Raw genomic sequence first — 26262 nt, forward strand, 5'->3', positions numbered from 1 at the left:
TCATTTAACTAACCAAATCTATCAGTGTTTAAAAGAATAGAAACATCTACACATCCTAACCAGTAAAAGATTTATCCCTAAATGTACCTCTGTGACAGGAACATCTTCTTTAAGTTCTGACGTATGTGCAGCCAATAATCCAATGACTCTCACCACCTTTACACGTCTGAAAAGAGAATAAATTATTATTATTATCTAATTACAGTAAACTCATACAATACTACAAAGAAATGCTAAAGGATGACTTTTAGGAAATCCATCAGGTTTGCTGGATCACCCAGGTTCTCATGTGGTGTCTACAAAACTGCATAAGGAAATGTTTCCTGAATATGTCATTAACCTCCCTAGCGGTAACCCCGAGTGTGACTCGAGGTAGAAAAAAGTTGCTACAAGTGGTAACCCCCAGTCGCTCTCGGGGTTGGAACAGCTAGGGAATGTTAGTAAATAGAGCGCTTATCTGATCTGCTGGGGTCCCGCGCTGTCCAGCGCCGCAATCTTCGTCTTATTTCTTCTTCCTGCTTCTGCATCCGATGAGTCACCGCAGGAGTTCTCGGTGACGTTGGTGCGTGTGCACGTCCTGGCCGGGTGGGGCAGGAAATTCAAAATCCATTTGTATTGCATTCAATACAAATTAACTGTATTGAATGCAATACATTGGATTTTTATGTGTAAAATCAGTACATTGTTTTCAAGAACATTTATTTTACAGTATATATAATACTATGAGTATAATATGTTTTGTTTTTTTTCAAATATATAGATTTTTTATTTTACTCAATTTATTGTTTTTAAATGATTTTGTGTTTCAAACTTTATTATACTCATACTATTATAATATATTGTAAAATCAATTTTTATGAAAAACAATGTACCGCTTTTAGACATATAAAACCGGAAAGAAATGAACCACTAGGGAGGTTAAGGAAAAAATATTACTTCAACATATTAAAGTGGTCAGAAGGAATGTAAACAAACGGTTTGCCCCTAACAACATAACTGTGTTTTCTTTGCAGTCTTTGATTGCATTATTTGAACTGTCTAGGTTATTCCTGGGATATGAACAAAGAATGGATTCTCACCTTTCAATCTACTGCGCCCTCCATAAATCCCTGCATTAGTATGTGCTTCTGATACAGTCCACTAGAGGGTAGTACTGTACAAGAATCTAGAATTTGATGCAACTTGATTCAATTAATTACAACTAGCCATTAGAATGCAAATACAACTTATGTAATGTTATCTGATTTGAACATAAATTATGAATAGCTATTACGAAGGTCATTTAACATGCTCACAATTGATGTACTGGGCATTCTGTGTTAAGAAAGCATAACATCTAGGAAACTGCCTAGCTTGTGTACTTAATATGTAAATTAAATAGAAAAATAAAGTACAATATTCCAACAGTAATATTGACAAAGATTTCACACCTGCATAATAAAATTAATGCAGTAATATTTCAGCTGACTAAAACAGCTTACTAGGCTACACAATTTCTTAAAGATTTATTAAGTGTGCAATAAAATGTATGCAGTGATATCAATCATAGAACAACTAATTGGAGACAATATCCGTGGCCCATAGGAGAAACATCATTTTACTACATCCTTTCATCTCTTGGATGTTCACTTTTATTGCCTTTGATTATCTGGAGTACTGAAAATATAAATTAAATGGGCAGCATTTTGTTATATAAAAACCCAGTTAACATTTGCAGGGTCGCTTCACATAAATAAACCGGCCTTGTGTATAATATCTGTAAGAATGAAAAGCAAAGGGATTCACTTAACTAAACCGATCCCAATCAAGAAGGAGAACAATATGCAGTGACAATGGAACGAAACAGTCACCTTCTGGTGATCTATGTTCCTCTGATCTCACTTACCAATATTTACCAATATGTACTGTACCTACCGGCACTTACTGATATTAGGATCCCTTTCACATTGTGACAAGATAAAAATGTAATTCTAAAAACAACTATTATAGTTGTGAGCAACGCCTGAAGTCACCACATGAATTGTGTTAAGTGTGTGTAATGGTACACTACAGAATATTCATAATTAATAGGCTGCTATAACACAGAGCCCAATAATGAATGGATATATGTTGAAATATTGCAATAAATTTTGTGAATGGGCCTTAAGCCTTGTGCGAATTGGTAAGAGCAGCATGTTTTCATATGCATTCAGCTTTCATTTAAGATAAGTTTAAGATGCTTTAGGCATACTTATCAGTTTATTCACATCTGCCTCTAGCCCATTTAATAAAACTGTCACAAACCTGGGTAATACAAACTGCGTATGTGCATATGCATAGAGATTACCATATCAGCTGGGGTCTGAATGATCAGAACATCTAGTGATAAAGGTAGATTAAATAATACGCAAATGTGGACTTAAAGTTAAGTATGACCTTATATCCCAAGCATTCTGAAAGTTAGGCCACCCATTTCATTAGGAGAAAATAAGAGAAAAGACTGGGGATTGAAGGACAGAAAATGATAGGAGTGGTTAAATAATAATAATAATATTTTTTTTATTATTATTAGTATTAAACAGTATTTATATAGTGCCAACATATTACGCAGAGCTGTACATTAAACAGTGGGTTGCAAATAACAGATACAGACAGTGACACAGGAGGACCCTGGCCTGAAGAGCTTACAATTCACGCACACACTAGGATGGGGGATAGAGAATAGTGGGAAGTAGTGAGGGTTTAAGAGACAAGACAAGTAGGTAAGTTTGAACAAATGGGTTTTCAGTGCTCTTCTAAAGGAACAGAAAGTAGGAGCAAGCTGAATAGGATGTGGAGGACCATTCCAGAGAGTCCGGGCAGCTCTAGAAAAGTCTTGGAGCCGTGCGTGTGATGAGGTTATAAGTGAGGAAGTCAGTAGTAGGTCATTGGAGGAGTGAAGAGAGCGGCTAGGGGAATATTTTTCTATCAGGTTAGAAAAAATAAAATGAATTTGATTCTAAGGTGAAATGGAAGCCAATGAAAAGAACTACAAAGAGATGCAGCAGAAGAGGAATGGTGGGAAGGATGGATATTTTGAAGGATGGAAGTATAATTTGTATAACAATCAGATTTACATTTATTTATTTACCCACCTTTGTGAAAAGTTTACTTTGAAGTAAACCCTTTATAAGACATTGACTAAGCTCAAGAGGTTTTTATGAGAATGAGGGGTAAAACTGATTAGGAGCCTATTTTTGGAAGGTTCTGTGAAGGATCATTTAGGAAAGGTGTTAGGTTGTGTTTTTTGTAGGTCTGGCAAAATCATTCAGGAATTAGAATTTGGCAAAGATCCACAAATCTAGCAACTGTGATTGTAAAGATGGACTCCACTACTCTCACATGTTGCTTGATGCTCTGCCTTATGACAGCAGTACTAAACCCCCCAAAAAACACAGACTAAAACTCAAAATAGGTCTAAGAAGCAAAACACAAAAATGTATACTTATGACAAAATACAGTATAGATCCTAACAAAGTAATCAAATTACCCAACAATCAAATAATCAAATTATTTCAATTTGTAGTTTGTTTATGAAGAGTTGAGTAAAAAAAATACACAAAATATAAATGTTAACATGACCAATTCCCTTCCAAAAAAAATCCCTCCTGTCCATTCTCATTCATTCATTTCTAAGACTAATGTTTCGACCATTGTGATATATAGTAATATAACATTTCTTATAACTACATCATGCAATGTCACATATAAACAAAGGTAATACTTACATATCCCAGTTTGGTGCTCCCCGTAACTGCTGTATAAGAGCTGAAAACTGAAATGCAAAAACATGTAAAAAAAAAGTTACATTACAACATTTAAAATACAGGTACACAATTCTAATACTTTATGGTTTAAGGCATGTAGCAGTTTCAGCTTTGGTTGCCAGGATTCATAGCAAACACGGCTTCCCCTGCACATGCCAGGATCGGCAGCAGCCCCAGAAATTCCTCCAATGCCAGGTACATAAATGGACAGACAGTAATCAGGGACTTCCAGAAGTGAACAGGGCTACGATGTGCAAAAAGAGAAGGGGTTGTACAAGGGAATTAAGCTGTCACTACTCCTGGAGAGTTAACAAGTTTAAAGGAACATTACAAGCTAATAACAAAAATTGTTAAAACTCATTTCAGGCTCTCTTTTAGGCCAGCGGAGCCTGAGGAAATACCTTTTCTTTAAACCACTGGCCACAGGTCAGTTATTTTGTAGAGGCATCCTTTTGAGATATGAGATCATTTATGTAACTTGTAATCCTATCATCTATCTATGAGCTGCGGTGCTTCATCAAGATGTATTACACTGACAGCAGAACATCCAAAAGCTTCACTCACAATCTGGGAATTGATCATCCTGGTGGCCACTTCCTTATGTGCCGACACAGTGCAAAGATAGCTGATTAAGTTCAGTTTCGCCCGTGGTGCCGTCTTCTCTGGAGAATCCAGCAAGGAGCAGAGCTGTGTCATAAAGTCATTCCAATCAGGTTCTTTAAGAGAAGCAAGTTTTTCACCTGTAGAAAAAACAAACACATTGACATAAAGATTTATTTACTGAAAGTTTTAACCACCTGAGCGTTACACTGATTTCTAGATTTCTGTTCCAAAAGCGTCACAGGTTTTCATGAAATTTTTTTTTTTAAATTGTATACCTGTAACTTACAGAAATATGTCCGAATAGGGTTCTAGTAGATATCATGAATATAAAAAATGTTTGAAACACACAATCATGTAAAAAAAAAAAAAACTTTTAATAAAATTAAAGGAAAAAACACAAAAATCAGCTTAAACAAGAACACATAAATAAATGAAAAATACTGAAAATGCGATAATTCGGTATAATGTATAGTAATATATTTTTCTAAAACACCTCCCTAGTGTCCGTCACATACCTATAGACAAAACCACATAAATATATTTTCTATTATTTTGTATTGGATTGGATACAGGACTTTGTATTAAATCCAATACAAAAAATTTGAATTTTCCGCTACGACCCTCATCGACGGGCGCACGCACGCGCATCATCAGGAATCGCCGAGGGACGCGTACGCAAATGCCGGGTATTCTAATTCTTTCCAAACTTCCATGCAAAAAGTGTTACATTTTTTGCATGGAAATTTATTTTGGATTGTAGGCTCTAATTCACCGAATTACCGCATAACTCACCAAAATATGTCCAAAATTTTATAAATTTAATAATTAAATTTTTTTTTTATAAAACATAAAAAAAACATAAAAAAAAAAAAATCTTTAAAAAAAACTAAAAAAAAGTGTAAAATGTAATGTACAGTAGCTTATATAATATATATATAATACAATTATATATATATTATATAAGGATTTCTTTGTATTGAACTCAATACAGCTTTTTTGTATTGAGTTCAATACAAAGGAACTCAATGCAAAATTTTGAATTTGCCGCCCCGCCTCCCTCCCGCGCCGACGCACGCAGCGACGTCACCGGGAAACCCCGGTGATCGTCTCTGCACTCGCCGGCTGAACACAGAAGACACAAGACGTGTCCGGAGGAGCAGAGGGAGAAGGTGAGTATTTTTTTTTTTTTTTTGTCCAGCGATCGACGCTGGACAGGGAGAGGCACAGGGATAGGGATAGGGAGAGGAGGGAGAGGAAGCCGGCTGGCTTAGAAAAGAAAGCCAGCTGGCTTTCTCCTCTAAGCCGGCCGGCTTTTTCTTTTAAGGAGAGGGACACCCGACGCTGGAGGACGACGCTGGAACATGGACCCGACGCTGGAACACGGAACCGACGCTGGATTAGCACAGCGGGACCAGGTAAGTGGGGATTTTAGTGTAGGCGAAAAAATACGGGCTTAACCAAAACAGCAAAAATATTTAGTGCGAGAAATTACGGGCTTAGCGGTTAGGGGGTTAATAAGCTATACTGTGATGATTCTAAGTAACGTTAAATTAAATCTGCAGCTTTCATTAAAATAATATGTAGTGATCCTACCATGATGATCATGGTCTAGGCATTTCACTATAAAACGAGTGCTAATGCTCTATTCTTATCTTTTATGTTTCTGTGTTGTCACTGTTACACAGTCCCCTGATGGAGACAACAAGCAGTTGTTGCACCAAACATTACACAGGCATGTTCCACTGTTATCACCTTCAAAAAAGCAGCCCAGTTGGGGTTTACATCTACCTTAAAGCAGAATGAAATATGCACAGATCACCTATTTAAGTGCAGGGAGCTGTCATGTTCCTTCTCTTCTGTATCTTCCAGACGATCTTTTGCCATCTTGATTGGGATGACCTAACTCACGCAAAGGAGCGCAGGAGTTCATTCATGCCGTGAATGCACAGGTCAACTTTAACTTCAGAAACCTGGAATGATCAGGCAGGCACATTGCAGAAAGGATATCACCTGTCCCTTTCTGAAATAATGACCTGCCCGATCATGCAAACTTGCAAGTGTCATGCAGCAATAAAATCTTCTGTGTAAACAGCAGTCAACCTAGTTGCTAAAATGTTCACTGCACTGCATGCATTCAATAAGGAAAAATGAATTTGTCTTTCAGAAAACAACATGCAGCAGAAAACACTGGCTGATAGGAATACATTATTGTCTTCAATAGGTGAATGGCAATTCTTTGAAAAACAAATGCAAGATGTTCCTAAGAAGACTAGGGTTACATACGGGTGTCGGATGACTGCTGTCTGACACAAACCGTTGTGCTTGTCTTGGGTGAAAATCTGACATGTGTACAGCAGTCCCCTGATATTGTTCATCAATCCAAAGTGTTGAATTGATGATGGACCATTTGGAAACAACTATCCAAAGAAAAGCACAGCAATATTCTTTCATCTTCCCCCTCCCTTCCCTATAGAACAGAATGGGTGCCAGTGACAGTAATCTGACATGTGAGCCTTGGACTAATAACTACTGAACCACCAGTTTACACTTGCCATAAGACACACTTCTACACAAGGACAAACTGTACTCAAATCAGGTTTCCCAATTTTGGGAGGAGGTTTAATATCCTGATGATCGTAATGTATGTTTTCACAGGTTCCAAATTTTTAGCTGAGTTATTTGTGTAACTGGACTGGAGAAGAGAAGACTGGACGAGAAGAAGTGATTGAGGCAAACACAATACAGTGTATAAGCACCTGCAAATACCAACAAACTATAACATAACTAAACATATAACAGTACAACCCTTGTAGGGGCAATTAGCAAGAATGTAAAGGTGTCCTAGAGATAAGGCAAGTTTTATGTCCGCTACTCAACATCCCTGGTCCTCCCCTATTATAAATTGCGTGCTAAGCCAATCCATATGCATCTTAATGGAAGTTTCTGTATGCCCAACTATAACCTCATATTTTTGGCCACTTTCACTTTCTATCCTAAAGATGCAACAGAGAATGAGAAGAAATCTCACCAAGTGTGTTGTCCTAAAGCCTTGTCCCCTTGGGAGATTTTATCTAATATACTGCTCAGATGACAACTGAAAAATGATAGATTTCTCAGTTCCTGTTTCTCATGTCCCAAAAACAGAGCTCACAGTCCTGAAGGCCATGACCCTATCCCTAGCTTATTGGTTACTCCTCCTTGGACCACTTTTTTCCCAACACAATGGCCCTCATTTATTAGAGCTCTCCATGGCTGGAGAGCATACACTTTCATCAGTGAAACTGGGTGATCCAGCAACCCTGTAATGGATTTCTTCAAAGTCATTTGCTATTTCCTAGCGAATGTTTTGAATCCTGGACAAGATCCATTCCAGGTTTGCTGGATCACCCAGCTTCATTGATAAAAGTGTATCCTCTACAGCCATGGAGAGCTTTAATAAAAACGACCCAGTGTCTTCAAGAACCGACTGTTCACTAGCTGCCTAATACATCCCACTTCTTGACAGGTACCATTGTAACAAGATAATCAACGTTTTACGGTTCACCTGTTATTGGTTTTGATTGATAGATGTATTATTTCTTTTGGTTGACTTTAAGAGATGTGTGTCTTTTTCAAACTATGAAACAAAAAATAAAAATCCAAACTTTCTATCTACAGAAAAGACAGTGTTTAGAATATCACACCACCAGAAAAAGAGTAAAAAGCTATCTTTTACATGCTATCCTTCAGCTGCAGCAATTTGTAAAAGTTTTGCTGAAATTATAGTAATCAGAGACAAATAATGTTGTTAGATGTACATTTACGGCAGGAAAATGTCTTATTTTAAGGCACATTTTAGTATGGGTAGAACATAGCATTCCAGCAAGAGAAACATTTTGCTATTACCTTACAATGCATTATGTTATTATTCTGGATACATTAAGCTACATCTCTATTCATCCAACATTGGAAAAACAGCAAAGACGGATATTTACAACTTATCTGTGTATAATGTATTTTCTACATAAAATAAAGGCAGTCGCGGCAAACTTTTTACTTTTTTCATACTATTTGTACTTACCCTTTAAAGATACACCTTTACCTGTGGGATTCCTATGCATTTTTTTTCTATTTTAATTATGGACATTGATGAAGTATTGTATTGCACCAGTTTATGTAGAGAACACACTCATATCTAAACTCATCTGACCAGACAATGTTTTTTCAGTCTGCTCCTGCACAATTTTTGGGAACTTGTGCAAACTGTAGCCTAAAGTTCACCTGCTCTTCTGAATTTCTTGTTTGTAACGACTGTTTATTTGAGTTATTGTTCCCTTTTAATCAGCTCAAACCAGTCTGAGCATTTTCCTCTGGCCTTTTTTTTCACTGAGACTACTGCAGCTCACTTGACATTTTCCCTTTACAGACCATTCTCTGCAAACCGTAGTGTTGGTTGTGCATGGTTTGCCCAAATCAGTAGTTTATGATTTACTCAGACCAGCCTCCATGTTCATTTTGGACCCCAAAATTCCATGTTCAAAGTCAAATAAAATTACTTTTCTTTCATATTTTGATGCTTGGTTTGAACTGCTATGTGATTGGCTGATTAGGTATTTGCATTAACAAGGAGTTGAACAGGTGTACCAAATAAAGTGACAGCTGAGATTATGCATACAGTCACATACACACAAGTGTTCACTAACAGTAAATGCTATAAGACATATCTCGCTGGTAGGTTTAACTCTGCCTTCATATAGAACAATCCAAATAGCATAAAAGAGCCTTGTCTACTCTGCTTGAAAAAATGTATTTGTAACCCATAGAGAAGTGGTACATAGGAATGAACAGAGTAACAGTCCTGGGGCCTTTCTGTTCTTGCACACAATTTCCAATAAATTGAATTAAATTGATTGATTTATATATTGCACACATACCCTTTCTCTAAAAGGGTATAAGAGAAAAAGATGATGCATTTAGCTGTGAACATTATTTGAGCTTTAGCCAACACTGTATATGTAATAAATAAAGTGCAAGTACCAGCACCAACAGGCTAGAGAAGTAAATACAAATTATTAATATACACAGTGCCATATTTATTTTATTAAAATGCTTTCATAAATGTAGTGACATGACTATAGACTTTGTACAGCACTGCGTATTATGATGGCACTATATAAATACTGTGTAATAATATTAATAATAATAATGATTTTCTTACCTGAATGTGCAGGAAAGCCCAAAGTCTTCACATCAAATCTGACTGGAGTTGGCTTAAATATCTTACAGAAAGAAAATAATATACGCTTTATTATAAATCAGCTTTTTATCTGCAATAAACAAAGTTGTTAAACAATAAGGAGTCAGTATTCATTTTCTAAGAAGCATTTGAAAAGAGACAGTAGGAATGTGACTAGCTGGTTGCTTTTATGGTTCTTACAAATAATTCTTCACACATGAAGAAAGGTCAGAAAACACTGCAGTGCCTCACAAATGCATGCACAACACAAATTCATTCTATATAGAAATAAAAGTTACTGTAGCTGGTTGAATCTCCTCTGTTGCTGTCTTTAGAGGTCCAAAAAAAAAGTAACATGCTTATTGTCATGTACAGCCAACAGCCATAAAACAAGAATAGCAGCATAAAGAAACATTTCAGGCAGACTAAATGTACATCAAGACAGACAATGTAATATCTTCTATTTATCTCCTCTATTGTACAAGTTATGAATTTTAGTTCTTGTGGCTTTTATAAATCAACTCTGGTGTCAACTGGCTGATTTTGTTTACTGAACACGTGAAAAATAAATGTATTGTTAAAAAATGCAGAGCAATAAACATTTTCGGCACCTTTGGATTATCTATTATAGGTGACACAATGAGATCAGAATCTGTGAAAATAAGGCTCTTTATCTTCTTCTCAATGTCCTGATGACTGGAAGATATATTGTCTACCTGCAATTATAGAATAAGACATATTACTGATAGGAAAAACCAAGAACATAACTTTAATACAATATATTTTTTTCAGTTGTTAGTAAAAGTGAAAATAAAAGTCATTTGACTTGTACAGTGTGGCTAAAATATTTTATGTAAAAACATCCATACTGAAAAAAGACTTATTCATGCAAATATAGCCAGACAGTGTAGGTGTATACACAGGAGACAAGCAAAATTGCATGTTCTGATTGGTTAAAAATAATGTAATAAAGTTCCAAATGTACTCACGGAGAGCACAGGGAATATCTGATACCCCGTGGCCAGTCATTGCAATGGGCTCTCAGCACGAAGGCGCTATTTACTGCGATGGGACACTATGAGCCCAATGTTTATTGAAAAACCCTGCTACTAGATGCCCTCTTCCTCTTTCAAATACTAATATCTTTTAGCAGAAAATAGTTCACATCCAGTACTATTGGATTGTTGATTTTGACTGTAGCAGCTGCTTTTACATTCTTCTCTGCTACTGGTATGTAAAGTACTACTAGCAAAAAGAGACTAGAAACCTATCAGGTTATCATGGTCATATAACCCTAACCAACTGGAAGATGACAGAGTATTGTACTACATATCATGATGTGTATGATAATGTGTAGTATTAAAAAGGCAAAAAAAGGCATTTTTACTAACCATTGACACGTATTTAAATAGAAGATGCTACAAAACCCTTTGACATCCCTCATGTCGTCTCACCCAGTTCCCCCCACATCCTTCCTTCTCTTTCCTCCTTTCTTTTATATTCCTATCTCTTAAATGCTATCCTTTTGGTCCTTCTCCTAACATTCAGGGTATGTGCCACTAATGGGATGGGCTATCCCACACTTTATGTGGGGACCCTCTATACAGTCATATGGGAACTTTATTGCTGACAGAATGTACCCCTCAGTCAGCCATATTTTCTAGTGGTCTCATGCCATTTTGTATTTGTACGAAAATATCTTCTATTGCTCTCTGATGGTATAATTGGTATGCTAGTTCTTTTTTTATTTTGTTGAAACCCCAATAAAAATATTTGAAAAAAAGGTATTTCTTGGTCAAGAGGCTCCTAATTCCCCTCCTCATTTGAAAGTGTTAACGTGAGAGTTATTTTAGTTTTAGTGGGTTGCAATAAAGTGTTGGTAAACCCAAAATATATAATATATAATGTATAATTAATCATTTATCTAGTGGTTCTGCCAGAAGCCACTTCTTCCAGGATCACCATGACCATAAGAAGCCCAAAGCACTTTCTCTGTGTCTTTCAGTGTACCTGTGATTATACTGACAACTGCCATACTAGGCTGCCCCTAACTCTAAAATGACTGGAGATTCTATAGGAAAAATTGCTGGGGCGATGCACCATGGATCCCTCTAAACTTCACCCCAACCCCCAGAAATTGGATGATGAAAAGACAGCAATCACATGACTACTGATAAAATTGGGAAAGAAGTGTTTTGGCTTTTTTTTCAGTTTTCACTTAAAGGGCATGATTATCCAATGAATAAGCCTTGCAATTTCATGTTTATTAATATAATATTGCTGGTAGGAAATATACTGCCTTACAAAAAAACAAAATTACCAAAATATATTGGAAACATCATTGTGTTATCAAATTATCATGTTAGAATGGGGAAATGTAACCCAATTATTAAAAAACATTTTACATAATATTTTAAACAGGATAGAAAATGTTATGCAACAAGCAGAGGGATGCAAACGTAAGCTAATGGGCTACATAACTTTACCAAATACAAATTACATGAAATTATAACTGTTTTGTAATATAAAAACAGAGAATTAATTGGAAGATGTACAATTAAACTAGCTTCCAGATTAGCAGCTAATTACTAAATGTACTTGTGGAGGTTCAGCCACATAGGCACCTCTATCAGGCCTCTCACACAACATTTTCTTTCCTGTAATTAATGCACTTCTGTTGAATTTCAAACAGTGATAGCGTACTGTAATCTAATAAACAAATTAAACACAAAACTAGCAGAGTTTATGTCATGGTCGCCCTTTTATTTGTTTATTACATTTATCAGAGCTGCATGAACAGCAACAGTGCCATCTGGTGGTTCATATAAAGTAATGCTATTACATTGAATGTGACTGGTACAGTATAATTATATATTAAAAATAAAGTATAGGCAACATTGTTCCACAAGTTTTCTATTTACAGTATATATATCTGAACTATATGTCTTGAGTCCTCCTCCAGCAGGAGACTGCAGAGAACAGCATGCACTGATGCTATCCCCTGCAGCATTCTGGACTCAGGGTGGCTTAATGACATATACTTTGCTTTTTTTATTAGTGCTGCACAGTGGTTGTGGTTTGTAGATTTTTTAAATGCAATAAAGTCTTTCAGAATAAAAAAATAGACTCCCTACAGTCTCTGATAATGTAGAACAACCTTGTGGCTCTTGAAATATTTTGCATCAGCTTCTGATTACATTAGAAAGCGTTGGAGATTTGTGTTTCTATTTATGGCAAGAAAGTGAACAGTTAATATTCTCATTCAACAAAGCTGAAGGGGGAATCACTTGCAGGTTGCCTAGCAGACAAAACTTTTAAAACCCAGGAAGTTTTAGAGGTGAAAACAAGTATGATTGTTGAATAACAATGAGGGAGCAACAGTAAGCGCTCATTGTATACATTTACAGGATAACTTGAATGATGACAGTCTATTTAAGGGTAAAAACACACTGGAAATGTAATCCTAGTTTGTAAATCCAAACAAATACCACATTAGGCATCTGCAGCAGTTTCCTAGAACTTGATAATGCTTTCTGAAGCCCTCAAATTGCCTGCTGAAGCCTGATGAAGTGTATTTTGAAGTTTTTGAGAAAACTGTTTAATGTTTCTTGGTTCTGTTGGAATCCTGAAAAGATTATTTGTCTGACTTCTTGTAACATAAGTTCCAATTTACATCCTGCTGCCTTGCAGCACTACGCCCTCCCCAGCCCTGCAGGGTTGATATGGACAGGTTTTCTGATCTGCTTCTTCGCAGAGATGCAGTCACAAATTCTAAGCATCCGTGCACTAGCGGAGGGTGGACTGAGGAAGATGGAGCTTTTCTTTGGTTGCCAAGTTAGCAAGCATGAAGCCTATCCATACCATGCAGAGGATCACAGAAAGCTCTGCAATTTGCTTTGTCATTAGCATTTCACCTATATTACTTCAATTAACCAATTCAAATGTCAAACTGTTAAGGGGTCTAAACCATGGGTTTCAAACTCAAATACACAGTGGGCCAAAATTTAAAGTCGCAGGCCAAACTTGAAACTGAAATAGCACCGCTAATACAATTCCCTGCATCTATAAACCAGTCCAATGCGAGGCCATGCATAGGCAGAGAGGCCACTGGTCTATAGATGCAAGTGATGCCAGGAATTGTAGCAGCGGATTTCAATGCAGTGGCAGATCAGCTGCCGCGGGCCAGAGTTTGACACCCCTGGTCTAAACTATTCTGTAACATATTATGGTTACTACTGAAAACCTAAAATAAATAAAAGTATATTAATATTTACCTTTGGATTTTCAACAGCCTCCTTTACTGAAGCCAGCATTGTATCTGGGACTTTCTTGCTTTTACCTGAAGCAGTACTTGGTCTTGGGGTGGTGTAAGAGCTGAAATATCATGAATGTGTGTTATTAGGTTGATGCACAACAGTTTTACTTCATCAAACATATGATATAGTAATGATGTACAAAAGCTGGTTATAAACAGATCTACGGGAAAGGGTTTTCCCGATTTCCATCATCTTTTACATTACCCAGGCCATTTCTGACCCTGCTTGGCACCTGTGGCAGTTGAAGGAACTTGGTATTGGACAAGAAGTTTTTCACTGGACATACATCATACACTATACAAACTATGTGCAGTATGTGAATGGTCAATGGTCAGGGCTTGTTACACCACTGCAGTAAGTTGTTGTGAGTTACTATATGCACATTAACATGTGGTATGCTCCTGTACATTGAATGGGCTGCCAACATATCACAACACAGCCAAATGGACAAGGCCCTTTTTTAAATACCCCTCAGCACAACAAAATATGGTTTACATGCATTTACAGTGGTGCACTGAAGTACCATTAAAAATGAATTGCGTAAACCATATCCCTATACCAAAAACCCTGGGGTACGTTAGATGCGGTATGGGTGCACAAAAGCAGTGGACAGCAGATCCATGCATGAATGAAGATGAAGTCAACACACCAATAGTAGTAAGTAAACAATCATGATTGATTTAAATTTAAACAGAGAAAATTAAAAATGTGAAGACAAAGGAAGGCTTTTTGGCAAGCAATTTTGTATATTCAAAGCAGTAATGGTATGAAAATACAGATAAAGTGCAATAGAGTATACATATAGTGTATTTTTGGCACTTGCCAATTTGACTCTATAAATACCATTAGTACAGTACAATATTCAAGATATATTTGTAGTATCATGAAGATCACAAGGTACAGGTATTTGTAGGAAGATGTCCACCTGGAACTAGACTATGTTAAAATCATTGCAGTTCGGCCAGCTGCTGTCAAGGTTTGACAGCAGCACAGCAATGTGAGACAGTTATATATCTTCTTACACATACTTGTACCTTGTGATCTACATGATCATTTCCTAACACTTTGTTCTAACATTTGGGATCCCTGTGTCTCTAAAGGGACCTCAGAAATATTTTCAATTAAATCATCCAACTTCATCCAGATATTGCTCCCATGCTGTTGTTACCCCTGAAGAAACCAATTAAGGCGAAAAGCGTCAGGAATTTTAAAGACAACCGCAATTACCTATCATACATTGGACATAGTTTTGTTCAAAAAAATTCTAACAATATATCCTATATATTGTATTGTACTAGTGGTTATTTTATAGTGTCAAACTTGGCAAAAAATACACTCTGTGTATACTCTATTGTACCTATGTATTTTCATAACACTGTTGCTTTAAAAAACATTCAATAATTTGAATATACAAAATTGCTTACCAAAAAGCTTGCAAACCAGATATAATTTTGTAAAGGTGGAAAAAACTCCTAAGTTTAACAATTGACTACTCCATTTAAACAGCTCAAGAATAAACTTAAAGCCATTCTAATATTTTCTATTGGAAAATAAAAACAATCCTATCATTATATATACATTTACCTAAGTAAGAAAATGGACTCATTAGCTTCTCCACAAAGGCCACTTTTGGGTCTGAGACCGTCTGGATTATCTAAGAAAGAAAGGAAATTATGCTGTAAATGAACTATAAAAAACAATTAGTGAAAATATCTAAACAAGTAAATGCTGACACAAACCAATCCTAAAAGACTTGTGTGTATTGTCTGGGCTTTGAGGCTGCTCTTTGGTATGATCCTCCACACCCTCACTGCAAATTTTGAAAAGAGAACACTTATTATTTGTCAAATACAAACAAAATAGGTAAATGAAATGCAGCACGCATTGTCAATTATAGACAGCTTAGTTATTCCCCATCAGTACTCACAATAGCCTAATAAATAACCCTTCCACATGAATTAGTCATCAAATATATGTTACACAGAAGTAGCTTTTATCACAAGATAGATGGATACTACCAGTGACTTTTCTAAAATCTCTAAAGTCTCTGCAAGTTTGCATCCTAAAGTTGGCCATACTGTGATCAACATCTTTCAAGAATGATGGGCTGGGGGATATCTGCTGTGATCTTCAAACTCAAGGGAGCAGCAACAACATACATTTTAATGCATCATGGCACAGACAAAACATATAAAGGTTTAAAACATTTTCACACATCATCACCCAGGGAAGATGTTTGCTAATACCCTGATTATAACTTTATTTTCTGTTTCAGGTAATTATTGTAGCTGCAGGACGTTGCCCTTTTGCTGTCTTATGTTCCTGCAAAGCCATACAGCTGAAACATTAAATCTTGGATGCTTTTCAAGTCTTAACACTTATTTTGTAGTAACAGATGTGTCCAGTAGATGGAGGCAGAAGTGTTTGCTTTTGTATCCAATAAATGTATATGTATTCCCTGAATGCTCTCTTACTAGAGATTTCCATAATAAAGAATGACACCAGTCCACTGTCACCTAACTGGGCTTGTTTAAAAAGGTAATTTATACATAGAAATATCAACTTTTGTGAATAAATTAAAGAACCAACCCACCTAAAAGTAATATTTTAGTATCAGAGCCTAGTGGTTGAGTCGATCTAGATATTGAAATATTTTCGACACATTAGTACTGAAATTTATGAGCCTTAGGTCCCAGCTCTATTCTGGCATACCCTGTGGCATTCATGGTTAAACACAAAACATATTATCACACCATGTGCTCTATTTATAAAGTTTTATATTCCCTCAAACATTACCTGGTGGGTACAATTACTGCCATTGAAACACATGGACCTGGAAGATTCCCACGAGGCAATGTTAGTGGGAAAGTCTGATTACCTGTTTTTTATAAAAAGCCTCATGTGCAGAATTAGTAATGTATTTTTATAAGAAAGTCCTAGATGCAGAGATTGTTAAGCAGAATTGTCTGCAACCCATGGAAACTATTCAGTGGTTTAAATACCTATATGTCAAAAGTTTTATCAACCAAAATAATATTACAATACTACATGGACAATTGAAAAAAGACTCCTGTATCTTCCTAGGTGAATTTACAAAATATTTTTAACAAACCATAGAAAAGCACACCCAGATGCTTTTTCTTCTGCAGTCTTGCAGAGTTTACTATATATGTAAACTATATAATAAAATATGTGTTGTTGTAAGCTGAAAAACAGTAACAAATAAGAATGTTGGCTTGGCTTCTGGAAATGACTTGGCTTTTCCATTTCTGTATCTGCCCCCAGCCACAATTGCATTTCTGATTTTCTTGTATGCAGTCAGCTGAACCAAACAGGCTTCAGGCTTTGAAAAAGGTTACTGACCTCTATCTGCTGGTTTACTTCACAGAACTTGTACTTAGATCCTAGATCTTTTGTAGCAAATAATGTTCACTACAAACTGCCTTACAGTCAACAGTCAAAACATACTCATATCTTTTTGCCCTAAATTAGTCCTTAGTCTTAAATATATATACATGTATATATATATATATCACATACTGTCATATGCAGAGGTCTCTTTTCACTTTGTGGCAATTTCATCCTACCGTCCTTTGTATTAGATTGTTATGTTTGTTATGATTGTTCTTTTCTCATTGGCTCACATTTTTTTAAAAAGGAACGTTGGCAGAAGTTTAAAATAGCTCTGGATATTTTCATGATAGAATGATTCTGCATTTGGGTATAATGGTGGAACTTGGAGGATATGTGTTCACAGGCATTATTTATTATCAAATCGTGCATTTGTACCAAATAATAAATAATACATTGCAAATTGCTTAGAATATATTTATCATACCCAGGTATGCCAATAGTCTGGTCCAGCTCATAACTTCCAGAAAATGCATCTTTCCAGAAAGAATGCCGCAATAATTCAGGCCACGTAATCCTACAAAACAACAAATATATTTTAAATTGCTTTGATTGTCACTGACCAATATTAAATATTAACAATAATGCGGGAGAACATCAAATGTAGCATTTTTCACATCAACATAAAGTAGGCTGAACTTCGGACAGAAATAAAACAAGCCATTAGGTAGTCCTAAAAATAATGTTTAAAATTGCAGCTACTGTTTGTACCTGGATGTCTTTTTATAAGGCTCTTGTAATTCCCTGCACTTCAGGACCAGATGACAGAGGTGCAGCACTAACAGCCAGTTATGCTCTAATGCAAAGCACAGTGCTGTCAAACAGATGGGGCAAAAAGAGTGATGATTTATCTGTAGGATTTTTAAATGTATCTGAATGATAATATATGTTTGCAATCTCTGGTTAAATGCTGCTTGACATAGGTAAAATTAAAGTAATTAGACCTCAGAGAAACCTTAAAACTTAACTCCAAGCAAAAAAAAAAAAAAGAGTTTGGGGAAATATACATTTGGGCTACGTACACACGGTAGATGATTCTCAATTGATATGAATGGTTGGGCTAGTTTTGGGCGAGAATTAGACATGTGTACAGCGGTCATCTGATGTCAGATTCAGGACCATCCATCCTGTACAAATAGAGAGCAGCAGTGACCGGTTTTGTAAGGAGGGAAATCCGGAACAGAGTTGTTAAAGTGCAGAAAAAGTTTCATGCTGAATTACGCCACATATCTTGGAGAAATACATACAAAACACCAAGAATACTCCAAATTTCAGCTGTAAGCTTCTTTTATATATTTACCTCTATACCAGTTGATAAAAAATTACATTCTCTAGGGTTTAGCAGCAAGTACCATTCTGTGGTCTGACTTATACATGATCCAGGAGGATTTGGACAACAAGTCTGACTGCAGTAAATTTTATTAGTTTTTCCAATTACAATTTTGTGATTACCTAATTTGCCTTTATAGTCCTGGAATGGCATGTAGCCAGCTGACAATAATTTTTACTACTGTGATTTTAGTAACTGATAAATTGCAAATCTGCTTTCTGTCTCCAACTGTTACATCACAGTTTAAACAGGACCTTAATGTTTGACCTTGTGCCCAAAAAAAATCAGACAACGCATTGCCTATGGTTATCATGCCTTGTTCTGCACTGTGGAGGTGATAATTTAGGTAGAGGAAGTGTTTTGCTTCCTCATATCACAGCCTCCAGCAAGTAAAACTGGGAGCAGCACAGCAGTAACATCAAATCTAATTTCAGATCTGGTGGGACTTTAAGTTGCAGTAATGCCTGCAGATCCCTCACTGCAGATTTGGAAATAAGGCTGAAGATTCAGAAGTGTTTAGGCACATTCATATATCAGTAAGTGCACTACTAGTACTATTACTGTTCAGGAGGAATTCAAGACAAAAGGTAAAATACACAGCGTTCTTCCCAGCCCTTTTTAAATGGGTGCACCACCCAGTACTTTTTAGTACCACTTGGCTGTTTTGGGTGGTTACTGAAGAGTTGGGTTACAATACAGGGGCTCCCACCCACTTACAATTTCTTCCCATTTGGCTTACAAAAATTCTGGGTTGAACACTGATATGTAAGGGCACTGTTTAGGCAGAAATTACATTTGTGGATGATTTTATTTGCATTTTAAAGTGAATTTAAACTTTAAAATATTTATGTAAACCAGCAATGCATTAGGCTGGGTACACAAGTTCAAATGTTCACGTCCGATAATCGGCTCAGGACCGATATCGGACATGAATCTGGCGTGTGTACAAAGCTCGTCGCCCATCGCCTGAACAACCGTACTGGCCGATCCACAGACAATGGACGGAGAACAATCGTAATGGAAGTGAAGGTGGAGAGAGCTTATTAATATTCTTATTATCATAAGAACAAAATGGATTTTGGGAAACAACTGACAGACTTTGTTGGCTCAGCCATACTGTACAAGTCTCCTTACCTTTTCAGTGGGTCCTTCTGTAGCAAACCATTAAGTAACGACTGGAATTCTGAAGATGGTTTGGCCAATGACATGCCTGGTAAGAGAACAGAAACATTAGAAAATAATTTAAATGCAATCCTTTATTTACATTGATCTTAGGGTCTAAATCAGTGTTTCTCAACCAGGGTTCCATTGAACCCTATGGTTCCTCCAAAGGTTTCTAGGGGTTCCTTGAGCAAATAGAAGTTTGTTAACCGCAGGTCAGTTATCACAGATACCAATGATCTTTCTGGCTATCTGTAAGGGTGACATTCTTCCCACTGGCCAGCAATGTAAGAGGCATTTTTCCTACTGACCAACACTCTAATGTACTGTGAACTGTGGATATAGTAATTATAGAAGGGGTTGAAAGCTGAAGACCTGAAAGTTATTTCAAGGGTTCACCCATGTTGAAAAAAAGATAGAGAAAACATAAATATATAACATAATATATGTTTAAACTGTAATGTAAACTCATAATCTATTTTTATTACTTTTTTGTATGAGGCTTCCATTTTCTCCAGGGTCTTTTATTCTGCAATGCACCGTCTCAGCTTGGCCAGTCACAGAATATCATGTATTGTATAACTAATGATTGGCCAAGGAAAGGAGGGGGAGTATAAAAGACAGTAGTGCTTCACTAAACGAGAGCCACAACACTCAATATCAGAGAACCAGAAGTACAGCACAATGGACTTTTTTTTATTTGTACAAAGGAAGTTTTATTTTAAAAGTATTTTGGGGATTTCAGTTTAAAAGCACAAATGAACTGTAATGTAACCGGTAATGAAAATGTAACTGGTATATGTAATTACCTTATATACACACATTTTTGTCCAATGTATTGGATAGGAAAAGGTTCAAATGTTGCTGTTTTGTGTGTTTACAACCTGCTATTATGTATTTAAACAAGCTCACTGCTATCATCTTAGCTTCCAAAACATTTGTTTCAACAAACAGGATTATAAACTATTACAGTACTGATAACAAAAACCAACTGTTAGTTGATGATGCTGAATATTTTGTATTTTTGGCTTATCTAACCTCATATTTATGACAGCTACTGAATGTGCTTGAATAAATTATTGTCAAGAAACTGGGAGTCTTACAAATATACCTGTGAATTCCAGACACAATTTTGAGATAAGTGTCATTCAAACTTTTTAAAAGAAAATGCAAAAAAGAAACAAGATTAGCTCTACAGATATGATTCACCTTGTTACCAGAAGCAACCGATCAGCTGCACGCTACACTGGAATATTAAATTAGAATCAGATATTACATTTTCATTCCTTCCAGCTGTAAATGTGATTTCTGGTCTCAATGGTTTAGAAAGTTTCATAGCAGCAGCTATTTATGAACAAGTCTGTCCTATACATTTTTTTATTGTTGAATCCTAGAGAAGCTCTTATAAATACATTTGTGCTTTAGTTTTCTGCAACAGGATTTCTGTTCTAATAATGTTTTTTCTTGGTTGCTGGTGTATTACAGTTTGTGTTATGTAGTCTGTAATGAAAACCTACTGAAACAGAAACATGAAGAGGAAGCATCTGAATAACTGCTACACGTAGCAAGCAATGCTCTGTCTTTGTGCACTTTATTGTGCAATTCCTACATTCAAATGCCTGCTACAGGTAACAGATAAGAACAAGATGAAGAATAGGATATTGGGTTGCCCTGTAGATGTGGCTGATGTATTTAGAAATCTAGTTAAAGGATACCTGTACTTTTACCTAACCTAAACAACCTCCTTGTCCTTTCCAAGATACCAATACCATCTAGTACTTAATATAGCAGGTAACCTGGTGCCAAATCCTATTATACACTAGGCATTGTTCCTGTCCATTTTTGAGCTGGTGGGGCCTGTGTGGTTCTGCACATGTGCAGACTATCCTCAAAAGACTTCAATGGAAAAGCCTTTGCCAATATGGAGTGAGGGTAAAGGGATAATAGGATGCTTAGTTACAGTAACACCATATGCAGAACTCGTGCATCAAGTCACCTGTTGATATGAGATAAATACAAGTGGTATAGACAACATAGGGACAAAAATGAAGGCTGTAAGGTTTAGGGTAACAAAATTAGATTTTTTCTATACTTTTGAAGTTCAGGTTCAGATAGGTGTCTTTGGTCAGGAAGAAGTTTTCCTTGGTCAGAAGCCCATTTCTGAATAAGTCACTAATGTATTCTAGTTTAATTTCAATACTAGATGCCTGATTTCCTGACCACTGGGCCAAAACCTACCCAGCACCCTTGCCCCCCCCCCCCCCCCTCCACACACACTATTCAGGTTCTGTTGTTTTAAATAAAAGGACTTTTAGGTACATAAACTTCCCTCCTAGCCAGTCACCAAGCCCAAACACTAACAGTGATGTCAAACATTTGCTTGGGAAGGTGGGTAGGGTGCTATTAGCAGACAATATTTACTCTCCCCTGAATGGGCAACACTTAAGCCAAAAGTACAACAATTAGTGATTTAGTAACCAAAATCAGAGATATATGAGAAATTTCCTTGCCAAAACAAGTGTAGTAAAACTAACTTATGATTAGATTTAGAGGGCTAATAAAGCAATAATGGGCACCTTGTAGTACTCAATTTTAAGCAGGACTTTGTACAATGGCTGATATGCAATAATGAAGCAAGGACCATTGAGGTTTCCTCACAGATTTCCTCACAGCAAATATAAAGGAATGTTATCAGCGAACATTACCCTGAGGTGGAAGAAAGTCCTTATTCACAATCATCTCGGTTAATTCTGAGAAACTTTCAGAAAAAAATGGGGGTCGACCTGTCAAAATACAAACACATACATATTAACTGCGGTGCTTTTCTTTAACCAGACTTTACACACTGGCAATTCTTCACAAGGACTCCAGTTTCTTCAAGGAGTTTAAAAAAATTGAGGTTTCATCACAACTTCAGTTTTAAAAGTTAATTAAAACTTACCGGCAAACATTTCATAAAACACACATCCCAATGACCAAAAATCACTAGAAACGGTAAAATCTTCTCCTCTAATTACTTCTGGGGCAGCATAAACTGGTGATCCTGAAAAATTATTTACAAAAAATATAATATTTATCTTCAGTATATTACTCATTAAAGAAAAAAAGATCAGGAGGCAAATCTCAATCTAATGAGTATGAATAAAATGACAAGGTTGGTAGTACAACATATGTCTTTCTTAGCTATGGTTAGGAAATAGGTAGACATGATAACATATTCCCAATATCCATATCAATGAACTGCAGACCTGACTTACAAGAAAGTTACAGGTGGAGGATGGTAAGATAAGGAGACACAGAAAAAAAAGGGAGGTGGGAACGGAACAGGTACAAGGGGAGAAGAGAGGGAGAAGACAAAAAAGAGGTAAAAGAATAGGGGAAGGGAGGGTGACGAAAAAAGGGAGTGCAATATACGGGAGAAAATGGGTCCAGGAGAAAAGTTTTAAAGTGGAATTCCTGTCTGGAATTCCTGTCCAGGGTTCAGAACACGTTTATAAACAATCTAAACGAATCCAAACAATAAGACACAAAATAAGTTACATATTTTCTAGTATATTCCATCATTACTTCCTTGCCTGGCCCAGCTTTTTACACCCAACATCTTTTTTGAGCGAAGCTGTTCCAGCAGTTCTAAAGTCCAAACCAGTGTGGTTTTTAAATGTTCTCATACAGTGTCCTAACCTGCTTTTAAATGCACCCATATAGTGCAATGACTAAAAATACCTGCCAATTTCCATTATTCATGTAATTGCATGTATGCGAGAGCACTAGTACTACATTGTACAGTAAAACTGCCATTAGGGTGTTGAACAGCAGGGGAAAGCACTAGCAGCAAGGAATAAAGCAAGTATTTTGGCTAATTTCTTCCCCCTCTTGCCATATGAGAATATAAACCTATGAAGTCTTAAGAAAGACGGAAAACTCCTTATGTACATTTAAAGCAGCCTGGAATTTGTCTTTAATCCCATTTTTAAAATTCATTCTTTATGACACTCCAGTGTTCCAAGCATTGAAATAATTTACATTACCTTTTATACGGTTTTTCAGGTTACGCCGTGGTGTCAAATCTCCTGCATCCCCAATATTCTCTTCTGATCCTACCATGGCGAAAAATTCTTCTAGGTTTTCCCCTTTACATTTTGAAAAGCTGAAATTTGATAACTTTAACGTGCCAGGACCATCAAGAAGAATCTAACATAAAAAGATGAAATATTTTGAGGAATCAATGACAATACATACTTTAAACATGCCCAACATTTTTTCTTTTGTTTTTCATTGTAATGCAGCAATTTGTGACTAATATTGACACTATAGACACTAAACTGCCTGTAAGTGTTATAAAACATAACGCACGGGTAGCACTTTTGCCTTTGCAGTGCTAGATCACAGGTTTCCTCCTACATCCCAAAGACATGCAGTTAGTGAATTGGCTTCCCCCCAAAATTGACCTAAGACAGTAATAAAAGACATATTACCATAGTAGGGACATTAGATTTTGAGCCCCTTTGAGGGACAGCTAGTGATATGACTATGGACTTTGTAAAGCGCTGCCTAATATGGCGGCGCTATATACCGTATTTTTTGCCATATAAGACGCACTTTTTCTTCCCCAAAACTTAGGGGGAAAAGTTAGTGCGTCCTATACGACAAATGTGTTATAAAAAAATAATTAAAATATTATACTCACCCGATACCCGATCCTGCGTGTGTCTGGCTGCAGCGTGTCTCTCTGCTCTCCTCTGCCAGCATCGTGTTTTCTCCTGTCTGTAAAGCAAAGCGAAAGAAGCCGGCACAGCGCCACCTGCTGTTCCCTGTCCTAACTGCCGTACAATAGAAAAAAAGCACAGACTGATCAGAAGGGGAATTTGAATGACAGAGTGATCAGAAAGGGAATTTGAAAGGTACAGAGTGATCAGACAGGGAATTTGAATGGCACATGAGTGATCAGAAGGGGAATACCGGTATGAATGGCACATGAGTGATCAGGAGGGGAATAATCTTTCAGAAACTTTTTTTCTAGATTTTCCTCCTTTAAAATTGGGTGCATCTTATATTCCGGAGCGTCTTATACGGCGAAAAATATGGTAAATACAAATAAATATTATTAAGGCGCATTTTTCCCAATGATTAGAAATATAAGGAGCATTTAACCTACTGACAACAAATGTAAGGAGAACATTTTTAACTACCAATGTAATGAGCATTTTCCTACTGACTACTTGTTACACTGGTACAATTCTGTCTACAATTTTGCTTATATAAACTTTATGTACTCACTAAATGAACTGAATTGTTATTAGAATTTGCCTTTTTTAACTATAGGTTTATTTGGGCTTTAGGACCAGCAATATCTCTCTATATCAAAAAGCAGCAAAAAAAAAAAAAAAAAAAAAAAGCATTGCTTCTGCTACTTAACCATGTTTATAAAAAGGAAACACAAAAAACATATGAAAACATAAACAACGTTTTCAATAAGTGAATACCATTCCCAAGAAACAGCTGTTAGTGGACCCTGTTGTGTCTTGCCAAAAGGCCTCGCCTGGGATTTCTTAGGATACTGTTCCCAAGCACGGTGCCAGTTCTGGATCACTCTATTATCCAGCTGCTGCTTCACTAAAAAAGCTATTAGGTTACTGCTCGATGGGCAATATTACCAAAGAGAATTGCAAGCAATTCAGATCTAAAATACCTGAAAATCACAAAGGAAAGACAAGCCTGTTCATTACAAATGGACTTTTTTTAACCTCAGAAACATCTTCTGGTAGATTTACATACTGTGTAAAATGATGTAAGTTACATGTAAATAATATTAAAATATAGTAAACCAAATGATGGTGTAATAAAAACACAACATCTTTGCATGCTTTAATATTAGTGTTATTACTATGTGACTAATAATTCTGGACTTTATGACTGTTACATTGTAACTTGGTCCCAAAGAAGGTGTATAAACATTTGAGGGAAAGCAACCATAAAATGCCAACTGAACAAAACTGTAAACAATTGTACAAATGAAACAAAAAGGCTATACTAAAAAAATCAAATGCAAAATATGGAAAAAAAAGGAATCTCAATCTATATTAATTAATATACTATAGATCAGTGTTTTTCAACTTTTTTTGAGCCACGGCACATTTTTTTACATTGAAAAAATCCTGCGGCACACCACAAATCAAAAATGTTACAAAATGACACTCTGTAGCTAATTCTTTTGTCTCTAAGAATAAACAAGAAAACTGTTACCTACTGCCACCCACTGACATGGAAGAGTATTACATTACTCTGCCAGTCACTACAGCACAGACACTCGACAATGGTAATTAGATCATTTCCCACGGTACACCTAAAGATCTCTCATGGCACACTAGTGTGCCGCGGCACAGTGGTTGAAAATCACTGCTATAGATAATATTAAAAGTGCTGCAAGACTTCAAAAAAATG

The 26262-nt window shown here is 36.4% G+C and overlaps 1 protein-coding gene across 1 annotated transcript in view; it reads right to left on the minus strand.

Moving 5' to 3' along the window:
- The window catches only part of ULK4 (unc-51 like kinase 4), a 309023-nt gene that overhangs the window by 274101 nt on the left and 8660 nt on the right, over positions 1 to 26262 (minus strand). Inside the window, exons 5-17 of the mRNA XM_072412276.1 lie at positions 23850 to 24012; positions 22763 to 22864; positions 22527 to 22604; positions 19795 to 19870; positions 17758 to 17847; positions 15659 to 15729; positions 15504 to 15573; positions 13878 to 13977; positions 10215 to 10319; positions 9586 to 9646; positions 4350 to 4525; positions 3747 to 3793; positions 88 to 166 (exon numbers count right to left, since the gene is read on the minus strand). Coding sequence (XP_072268377.1) covers positions 88 to 166; positions 3747 to 3793; positions 4350 to 4525; positions 9586 to 9646; positions 10215 to 10319; positions 13878 to 13977; positions 15504 to 15573; positions 15659 to 15729; positions 17758 to 17847; positions 19795 to 19870; positions 22527 to 22604; positions 22763 to 22864; positions 23850 to 24012 — 1218 coding nt within the window. The remainder of the gene's footprint in view (positions 1 to 87; positions 167 to 3746; positions 3794 to 4349; positions 4526 to 9585; positions 9647 to 10214; positions 10320 to 13877; positions 13978 to 15503; positions 15574 to 15658; positions 15730 to 17757; positions 17848 to 19794; positions 19871 to 22526; positions 22605 to 22762; positions 22865 to 23849; positions 24013 to 26262) is intronic.

This window comes from Pyxicephalus adspersus, chromosome 5 (genome assembly GCF_032062135.1).
Source record: "Pyxicephalus adspersus chromosome 5, UCB_Pads_2.0, whole genome shotgun sequence".
Taxonomy (NCBI): Eukaryota; Metazoa; Chordata; class Amphibia; order Anura; family Pyxicephalidae; genus Pyxicephalus; species Pyxicephalus adspersus.